The sequence below is a fragment of the Onychomys torridus genome, chromosome 7 (assembly GCF_903995425.1).
Source record: "Onychomys torridus chromosome 7, mOncTor1.1, whole genome shotgun sequence".
Classification (NCBI taxonomy): domain Eukaryota; kingdom Metazoa; phylum Chordata; class Mammalia; order Rodentia; family Cricetidae; genus Onychomys; species Onychomys torridus.
In genome coordinates, this window is record NC_050449.1 from 14,730,715 (window position 1) to 14,741,684 (window position 10,970).

The following is a 10,970-nucleotide window of genomic DNA, read 5'->3' on the forward strand; positions in this document are numbered from 1 at the left end:
CTTATAAATATCCACTCTGTGTCCCAGATCTAGATTTTAGCAGTTCTGATCCAGAATACCTTATACATGTTTCCTCCTCCCAAATTCATCAGCTGCATGGAAAGTGTCGTAATTGACTCTTTCTACCAATCCTGAACATAGAACCCAGGCCATAATGACACACCCAGCAAGATTGCAATAGTGTCTAAGTCACTGTTGGTCATTCTCATGTGGAACTATAATACATCCTGGTAAGTACTAATCTATGCAATATACAAAGGAGAAGCAGCAGCATTTTCCTCATTGGTACAAGAAAGATACGTGGAATAATTGAAGAGGGAAATTTACCAATTAGCATAGTTTTATCTCAAAGTGGCTATGAAGTTTATTTTATTGATTAAGCTTATTATTAATTTTATTAGTTAATATGAGAATTCTCATATTCTGTTTAGTTTTCTACCCTTGTGGATTCTAAATTTTGGAAGAATCTCTTCAACCAGAACATGAAATACATACCTCTCTAAACTGTCTGCTATTATTTTTAAAATATCATAAAGTTGGTGATGAAAATGATCATAGGAACCAAAATATCAAGAACCAGTGAATACAGTGTTGTGGTACACATGCTATTCCGGTATTTAGCAAGCTGAGACAGGAAAATTTTGAGTTTGAGGTCAGTCTAGAATCTTGGGATAAATATCAATTTTAAAGCCTACCTGGACTGCATAGACAGACATAAAATAAAATCCAGAAAATGAAAGACAAAAATGAATGAATACAGAATCCTTTACCCAGGGCTTCCAAATACCAACTTATGTATTTTCATTGAGACTGTACCTTTATATATGTTCAATATTTCCCTAGAAAACATATATGTACTATCATCATGTTAATTTGAGGTTAGAATTATATTTTATGTACCATTTGCAATTTTTTTTAATTTTTGAGATTCTAATTTACTTACATTTCTCCCTTGCTTTTCTTCCCTCCAAATCCTCACATAAAGCCCTCTTCATTCTCCTTCAAATTAATGGTCTCTTTTTTTGCTAATTGTCACTGCATGCATATATGTATACATATATACACATTTATTCCTAAATATTACCTGTTCCATCTATATGATGTTACTTTTATGTGTGTTTTCAAAGCTGTTTTATATCACTTTTACCATGACTTGAAGTACAAGAAAGTGATAGCAGGTTGCATACAGATGGTCAGACTGCATCCCCTGTGTACCTATGAGTTGTTAATTCTACCAATACAACCCAAAATTTCTCTTCCCTGAAATCCATGGCAAAACCTGTAGCCACTATTTTCTTCCCTATGTGTCACTGATATAACACACAGTAGAGCTGTAGGTGCCTTTGTCCTATGAGTTACAATAAGGATGGCTCTAACACAAGGGAAATCAGAAAGTGTTAAAACAGAATGACTCATACCAAATCTGTAACTTGTCCTCATTTCTTAATTTTACCTCCATTGTTTATTATGTCATTTATTCTTGACGCCATCCCATACACACATTTCAACTCTAGGAGAACTATAAAATCACAGTGCTGGGTTCAATACTGAGGGGATAGAAAAATGTTAGAGTGATCTAAAGAGATGACTCAGTAGGAGAGGCATTTGCTGTACACACATGAGGACCTGAGTTCAATTACCAGCATCCATAACAAAAATCTCCATAGGATGGGGAATATCTGTAACCTTAGATCAAGATGGATGGACATACACAGTTCTAGGACTTGACTAGCCAGTCAAAGTAACCCAAGTGAGTCAAGGATTCGTGAGACTGTTATTTTCTCTCAAAAAATAAGATGCAAAGTAAGCAAAGTTTTCCTCTGACCTACACATATTTTCACACAAAAACAACTACCACCAAACTGAAAAAGTTCTGGTATACTTGTAATTTCAGAATATACCTCAAACATCTACTTAAAACATATGAATTTGAAGAAACAGAGAAAGTTCTTTGTTTAGACCTTAAATTTTAATTAATTTAACTAATTTAATCCAATAATTTAATTTATTTATTAGCTAACAATTTAATTTAATGAAATTAATTAAATAAAGTATAATTTTGAATTTCATGTGTTATATATTACCAGTGTGACACCAGGCAAATCATTATTATAACAGCAGTTTAGTCATCTTAGTTGACTCCAGATATTATAACTGTTAAAAATCATGGTAATGAGCCCATGACTAAACAAATCACAGATGAAATTAAATAGAGGCATATATTTAGAATTGAACGTATCTCATTCAGCAAAATATTGTCATTTGAAGCCTCAATTTGATCTGGGTTCCTGACAAAACTTTTAATTTTGCTGTTGTTTTTATTATTGTGATTTGCTGGACTTAGGACCAAAATCTCATGCTGCATGCATCCTATGCAAGTCTTCAATGGTTGAATTACACCCTTAACCAAGACAATTTTATTCTTGTCCTTTTAGGAGTACATTTTTCTTGGGTGTATTCTTTTACCATTGTATGTTTGAGATGAGTTCTCACTGTGTCACTGAGGCTGACCTGGAGGTCATGATTCCCTTACATCACTTTCCTATATGATATAATCATACTCCTTCATTACCACATCCAGACAGGAACAATGATAATAATGACAAAATACATAACTAAAAAAAATTATGAAAATGTTAGGGTTGTATAGCAGCTTAAGACCTAAGAAGAACAAAAAGTCTTAAAGGGGGTCTAGACTAGAACTTTAAAAATATTTAAGATGCTAGGTGCTACAAAATGAGGGAAGGCAAACAGGAGAAAGAGTCTCTGTGAGCTAGGAGTTAAGATTTGTAAAGTTACCTTCTGTAACATCTTATCAATGAAGAATACCTGAAATTATCTTGATCAATGGAGTCCTCCCTAGCTTCTAGGTAGAAATGCAAAAGTACATCATAAAAATTTGTACAAACACATAAAGAACAGATAACATCTGTCATGTAAGTTTCATTTCAACAGTCTTTACTTTAAACTCTTTATCCTAAATGAATTGAATGTATTTTGTAACAGTAATGATTTTCTATTCATTCTCACTTGAATTTTTATCAAAATTAAATATTTTGGAAACTTGAAATAATTACTCTATATTAGTTGTATATATTACTGAGTTTCACTGAGAAATTAAATCATGTTTTGACATGTTAGAAGAAAGAAACACTCAAAGTTTCGAAATTAAGATACCTTATTTTAAAAGGAAATATAATCATCCTAAGAAAAATGTTTGAATTGAAAAGATCCTAAGATGTCTTAAGAAGGCCAAACTAAAGTAAAGCTTTGGTTCCAGTGTGGTCCTATATTCTTCAAATGTACTTAAGTGGTTGCATTAGATTTAAAAAAAAAAATCTGTCATGAAAGCTTGGGTTAGAGATATATCTAAGAAATAAAAGTTTGTACCAGATTATAACAAACAACAACAAAAGAACAAAATGTGAATTCAACCTTAGATCTTCCCTAGAGACTCTGTAAAAATTATGTAATATGATGATTTGAGGTGGGGGATGGATATAGCTACATAATTAATATATCTGTCTAGCATGTACAAAGATTTGGGATCTGCCATCAGAATTTACCCATTCCAAAAAAAAAAAAAGAAAGAAAGAAAAGAGAAAGAGAGAAAGAATGAAAAAGAGAGAGAGAGGAGGGGGGGAGGGAGGGAGGGAGGAAAGAAGGAAGGAAGGAAGGAAGGAAGGAAGGAAGGAAGGAAGGAAGGAAGGAAGAAACGAAGAAATAAATAGGGTAACCATTAGAAAATAATTATTGGGGAAAAAGAAAAGAAAGTAAAGGAATTATTGTAGCTAAGTGTGATACCATATGCCTGCCTGTATTACCAGGACTGGACTTCAGATACTGAGACAGGATTGCAAGATGGATGGCAATGAGGAATAATAAAAACAAAATACCACATATTCTCCTATATGTAACCCTAAATTTAAATGAAGAAAGGAGAAGATTGTGAGGAAGAGAACCAGAAGAAGCTGTTGGGAAGGAGGACTAAGGAAAGTAGTTGAGAATTGATATGTGCAAAGTATATAATACATATTTTAGAATGTTGCATAATCAATCTTATTTTTTGTACATCAACTAAAAAGATAAAGAAAAAATCATTGTTTAACCATTTGTACTTTATCAATTAATACTACCTACCTTCAGAATCAAGTATATAGAATAGATACATATCCTGAGCCATTAGGCCATACAGTTTTATTTGATATAAGCCTTTGTGTGTTTATTTGGGTCTGATTGGCTGCAGGCCTGGGCAGGACTGGAGAAAACTACAGCTACAACAATCAATAAAAATAATAGGTGTTTACCAAACTTGGAAGACAATGCTAAATGTTTACACATTCAGGTACATTTGAAAGTACATTTACCTGATAATTTTCACACTTCCTCAAGAACTAAATCTCACCTGAACATGAGTTACAAAATCAGAAAATGTGAAAATGAAGAAAACTATCTGAAACCTGCAGAATATAAAAATTCTATTTGACTAACAACATTTGACAGCACTAAAATCTAGGGTTTTTTTTTTCTTAATTTTGAAAATGTTTGAATATATGTCTTTATTTTTGTGTACAAGCAAGTTGTGTTCAGGTACCCAAGGAGGCCAGAAAATGCAGTAGGTCCCCCTGTGTTAGAGTTATGGCCATTGTAAGCCACCTGAGTGGGTAGTGGGAACAACACTTGGGTATTCTGGAAGAGCAGGAAGTTCTTTTAACTGCTGAGTCATTTCTCCATGCCAGATTTTACTTCTTTTAGCTTGTGTACTTGCGATATAAATCCAAAGAAGTGAACTTAGTGCACTTCTAAGAAATAACATGTACATAATTTCTTCATAGTGTTCTTTATTAGAATGCTTTTTTTCCCAAAGTAAATATATGAAAAAAAATCACTTTCTTCTTCATGTGTGGTCTTAGTGGTAGGGATCCTTTTACTGTGTTCATGAAATGGTGATTTCAAAACAATCCTCTCTGTTAGTTTTATGCAGCTCTGTGTTATTTGTTAAGTGGCACTGTTTACTGTAAGAGAAAAGCCATGAGGTATGACAAAACCCACTGTGGAAGTCTGTTAGGGGAAGGATTCAGAACAGAATGTGCTTAGGCCTATTTGGAAGACATGTGCAAAGAGGGAGGAAGAAGAAGGAAAGGGGGAGGAGTCTGTGACCCAGTTTTTATGGATTCCCCTGCACATGCGTGTATAGGCTCACATAGCTATGCCAGGCATGTGCATAGATTGTGTGATCATGCTATGTGCAAATTATGTGACCATGTAGGTCACAGATTATCTAGGACGTAAGACCCTAGGATATGTAGGAGTAAGGCCCCAGGATGCCCAAGCCTGTTTACTGGAGAGTGCATGCACAGCCACATAGCAATTCTTTCTAATATATTTTTGCCTCAAGTTTCTGAATATGATATATGTAAAAACAAGTGATTGTCACAGAGGCCATTGAAGAAAGAGTTGTAAGAGTTTGCTAAGAAATATCACTAAAGGTACATTGCCCTTGAGTTAATCTGTTTTGCATCATTTTATAAAAATACCTAAGACAGGTCAGCTTTATTAGAAAAACAATTTATGTAGCTTAAAGCTTTGTAGTCTAGAAATTCAAACTATGTTGCACTGGCTCTGATTGTGGTCTCTTGGTGAATGGCAGAAGTGAAAATGTATTGGAGAGAAAGTCATACTATGAGAGGCTGGAGTCTCTCAGTCTCTATCAAGGGCATGTCTTATTTGGTGAACTTCTCACCAGATTCTTTTTACTGCCTTTTTCTTTCTTTCTTTCTTCCTTTCTTTCTTTTCTTTTTCTTTTTCTTCCTTCTTTTCTTTCTCTCATCCTTCCTTTCTTCCCTCTTACCCCACTACTTTCTATACCCTCCTTTCTGGAGAGATTGAATTTATGACCTTACATTTACTAGACAAGGACTGTACCACTGATCTACATTTAAATCATAGATTCCTCTTAAATGTTTCAAGTATCTACTAAATAGACAACAAACATCCTAGCCCATGAACCTTCATTCTGAATAAATAAATTATGCCTAAACTTTAGTAGTTCTTACATCTGAATGCTTTCTTATGATTGCTGGATTACAAAAATACAGGCATGTAGCCAGTTGCCTTTATAGTACTTAATTCACTATAACAGTCTTTTTCTTTTCAAAAGATATCCTAACCCCATGGAGCCATATAATTTAACAGGGGCCTTGGAGTTCCTCCTCCTTGGACTCTCAGAAGACCCTGAACTGCAGCCCATCTTATTTGTACTATTCCTGCTTATATACCTGCTCACAGTGCTTGGGAACCTGCTCATCATCCTGGCCATCAGCTCTGATTCCCACCTCCACAGCCCCATGTATTTCTTCCTCTACAGTCTTTCCTTGTCTGACATGGGCTTCAGCAGCACCACAGTCCCCAAAATGTTGATAAACATGCAGACTCATAGCAAAACTATAACTTACACAGCCTGCCTAAGTCAGGTATCCTTCTTCTTCCTTTTTGGATGTATGGACAGCCTACTACTGACTGTGATGGCCTACGACCGATGGGTAGCCATTTGTCACCCTCTACACTACCAAGTCATCCTGAATCCTGATCTGTGTAGACGTTTGGTCCTGGTATCATTTCTCATTAGTCTTATGGATTCACAGATACACTGTTTGATGGTGTCACAACTAACATTTTGCACTAATAAAGAAATCCCACATTTCTTCTGTGATGTTCCAGAGCTTCTAAAACTTGCCTGTTCTGATACCTCTATCAATAACATAGTCATATTTCTTGTAGGTATCGTTGGTGGTTTTCTCCCTGTCTCAGGAATCTTTTACTCCTACTATAGAATCATTTCCTCCATTTTTAGAGTTCCATCATTGCATGGGAAATATAAAGCCTTTTCTACCTGTGGATCACACCTGTCAGTTGTTTGCTTATTTTATGGAACAGGCCTTGGTGTGTACCTTAGTTCATCTGTTTCTAATTCTTCCAGAGAAAGTGTGGTGGCTTCAATAATGTATACCACAGTGGTTCCCATGATTAACCCCTTCATCTACAGTCTGAGAAATAGAGACATCAAGAAAGCCCTCCAGAAAATAGCCAAAATAACCTAACTTAACTACCTGTATGACCCTGGAATATATAGATTTTTAAACTATGGGTCACATAACTGACTGTGGTATCATGAAAAATGTAGCAACAGTAAAAATTTCTGGACACAAAATTTGATCAAAACTTAATGCATACATGTAGTGAATCAAGATATATCTTGTGGACTGGAGAGATGGCTCAGAGGTTAAGAGCACTGACTGCTCTTCCAGAGGTCCTGAGTTCAATTCCCAGCAACCACATTCAATGAGATCTGGTGCCCTCTTATGGCCTGCAGTCAAACATGTGTATACATAATAAATAAATAAATCTAATAATAAATAAATAAATAAATATATATATCTTGTTGTGCTTATCCAAGTTAGATATTGTAGGTTCACTGTGGCCTTGTTTCTGAACATATAACATTAAAAATTCATACTGCATATGTTTTCATACAATAAAACATCAAAGAATGTAGACAGAAATACTTTGGATTACATTAGATTTGACTGTTAGATTTGACAAGAATTGCTGTGTTTTTTTTACCATAGGTACAGATGGAAATTTAATGGTTTAATTAAAGGAAGATATTCAATATTTTTCTAACATAATTTAATAGCATGTAAATATAATAGTAATATATTTGTGTTGTGCAAGAATGTTTAATTTTAAAAATTGAAGTTTCTGTTACTGACTTCAGGTTCATAAAACAGCAATTTGCAGGATATGGATTCTCAGAAAGGGATAATCATTCTCTTTTGATTATGTGGCCACTGATAGCATTGCCATACTCCAGGGTTTGCCCCAAACTCAATCATATATGGGCAACACTAATGGAACTCTATGGACTATGAGAAAAGAGACATGAAATTGGGTGAAGAATATGAAATGAAGGATATTTGAAGAATCAGGGGGATGGAAATAAGGGATTAATATGCATGTAAACATGTGTGAACCTCTCAAACGTAAAGAAAAAATTTAAATCACTAAAAGAATTTTAACTTGAGATTAAGGCAAAATTTGCAACAATTTCTGAAATGGCCTTGAATGTACTCCTGCCATTTTTGTACTATGTACTTACATAGCTCATACACCTCTGTAGTAGTGTCTTTACCCAAAATATTAATAAAATATGAAAAAACAATGAGAAGTTATGCATTCTGATATATAACATATTCAGGCATGATTTTTTATGAAAAACTTAAACTACTACATCCAAATAATAATTATGCATATTTTCTTTTTAATTTTTAATAAATAAAATTTTATGCATGATGAAGAATTTGTATTGTTATGCTGTATCAATAGTTTACATTGTACTTAATATTGTATTACATAATAACATTTTCATACAAGATCGTCAGATATTTTGAGCACATTTCTCCTTAGACTTTACTCTCATTCCCCCCTTTCCCATCATCTGCTATATTCATCTTGTAAAGACAGACTTAATTCACTTAAAATTGTTATTCCTCATTATGTTTATTTTCCCTCATAGTAACATTCTATTTTACAGATAAAAAAAACAGGCCTGGTGGTGGTGGTATATGCCTTTAATCCGAACACTCAGAAAGGCAGAGGCAGATGGATCTCTGTGAATTTGAGGCCAGCCTGGTCTACAGAGTGAGTTCCAAGACAGTCAAGAGCTACACAGAGAAACTCTGTCTCCAGAAAATAACAACAGCAACAAGAAAAAACACAAAGAAACAAAAACAAAAACAGTTCCAAATTGCATATATGACACATTTTCTTTATCCATTGCCAGAGGAAAGATTTTCTTCCAGTTTGTTATTTATCAATCCTTCCATTTCTTTAAGTGAATTTTTCATTTCTTCTTTAAGGGCCTCTACCATCTTCATAATATCATTTTTAAGGTTATTTTCTTCTGCTTCATCTGCATGGGAATGTTCAGGTCTTGCTGATGTTGAACCACTAGTTTCTGGTGGTGCCATATTTCTCTTTATGTTTTTGAATATATTCTTGCACTGGCATCTACCCATCTCATCCTCCAATCAGTACAGGTGGGCCTGAAGCTGTGGTGGCTGCTGATGTAGGTGGGGATAGTTGGCATAGGGAGGATGCTGCTGTCTGGTCTCTAGAGCTTCTCAACCTTTTTTTTTTTTTTACTAGAGATTAGTTTTAGAATTTTTTTTGTTAGCCAACCAAGTTTAATATTATTTAGACACTAGCTTCTCTGATGTTCATATCTTTTATAGGATATAGCTACAAAAATATCAGTAAAATTCAAACCTAGTTTTGTAGTTAGATACTATGAGTAGGAGTGATTTCTGGTTACAAATAAGTAGACTGACTCCTGTGAAGAGTGTGAGAACAGCAGAATGAAAGCTTGTTGGGAATTTTTGGAACCACCTCTTTGAAACTGCAAAGAGGATGATATATGGCTGACAAAAACAGAATAGAGCATCATGTTTCTCCCTCCTTTGTTTCTTACTTTATTAATTCCTTAACACAACAGTCTAGAAACCACATATCATAATTAACAAAGCATTAGCTAAGTGATTTCAGGTTACCTGGTAATCTTCCAAAGGAATTATCCTGAACATCTAAAATACATAATGCATTTGGAAGATTGGTTTTCATACAAATTGAATTAGAGTTCTGGATACTGATCAAGATAGCACATTTTGAGGTTATGTTTAAGGTGTTTTCCCCTGTTGACTGAGGTTAAATTTATGTATTCCTCTGATTTCATTATCCAAATTGTCTCATGAGAGCTACAAGTTTGTAATTATTCCAGTCCCAAGTGTACTTACTCTTAATTATCAAAGATATATAGTGAGGATATTTCATAACCACTAATTTAGAAACCCCTGAGGCCACATGCATACCAGGCAGCTGTCTTTTCTCATTCTGTTAAACTCTACTTACCATATATTTCATATATAGAAAATACCATTTTCATACAAATTGTAGAGTTTTTTTAAACTACTAACTAAGCTTTCTGTATTTCATAATACAGACTTGAAAAAGTCACTAAAACTTTTGTATGAAATATATCCAACATACAGCAGTATAACTAATGTGATTATAGATATTTGAACACACACATATTCAACGATATTGAACACTTAATTTTTGTTCTTATATTTTGTGAATTTTATGGTCTATTTGTTTGCCCTCTGTTTATTTTAAAAACACAGACAAGAAACTGGAGAAATGACTTAGTCCTTCTGAACTTTTTCTTCAGAGAGTTGGTTTTCTGTTCCCAGCATTTAAATTTGGTCTCAGAGCCACACAATACTGTTTCTCTTACAATCACCCCACCCTCTCTTCCATGTTGACCCCTGAGGTATAGGAGTTGTGTTAGAAATTTTCCTTTTGGGGTGAAAACTCCACAATTAATTAGTTTCTGTGTTTTCTTCGCAAATTCCACGTTATTTTTTCTTTATTAGATTATTATTAGGTTGGTAGATTCTGTATTTTAGCTTTACTCAGTTGACTACTATTACAATAGGATTATTTATGTTTTCTTTTCACTATATTTACTTCTATTAAGTACATGCTCATTTGTTGTTCCAGTTTTACTTGTTATAATCTATTCAATTCCCATAAATTGAGAGCCACTTTATGTTTCTATCAATCATGAATACAGGTTTCTATGTAATAGTCAATTTCACTGTGGTTATACAGTATTTTGGATCTCATTGTATTTTTTTTATTATTTGAGGATTTTATATATTATATTTTAATTAAATTCATTCCACTCTACCTTCTTAATTCCTTTCCTATGCTCCCTCCCACATCTCTATATACCAGGGTCATATGTTCTCTCTCTTTCTCTCTAATGTTAGTCAATGGAGTCCAGCATGGGTTCTATGACTCTTTTTGGGCACAAAGCCTACCCTGGAGAATAGTAATACACCAAGTGTCAC

At 34.1% G+C, this 10,970-nt stretch overlaps 1 protein-coding gene across 1 annotated transcript; it reads left to right on the forward strand.

Annotated features, from left to right (window-relative positions):
- Window positions 1-5,822: 5,822 nt before the first annotated feature.
- Window positions 5,823-7,274, forward strand: LOC118587396 (olfactory receptor 18-like). Its single transcript, XM_036193326.1, has one exon. The coding sequence runs from the start codon at window positions 6,174-6,176 to the stop codon at window positions 7,098-7,100; it is 927 nt and encodes a 308-aa protein (XP_036049219.1). The 5' UTR covers window positions 5,823-6,173; the 3' UTR covers window positions 7,101-7,274.
- Window positions 7,275-10,970: the final 3,696 nt, after the last annotated feature.

Excerpts from the sequence above, each read along its gene's own strand:
- LOC118587396 (XM_036193326.1), top strand. The coding sequence starts at position 6,174 with ATGGAGCCATATAATTTAACAGGGGCCTTGGAGTTCCTCCTCCTTGGA.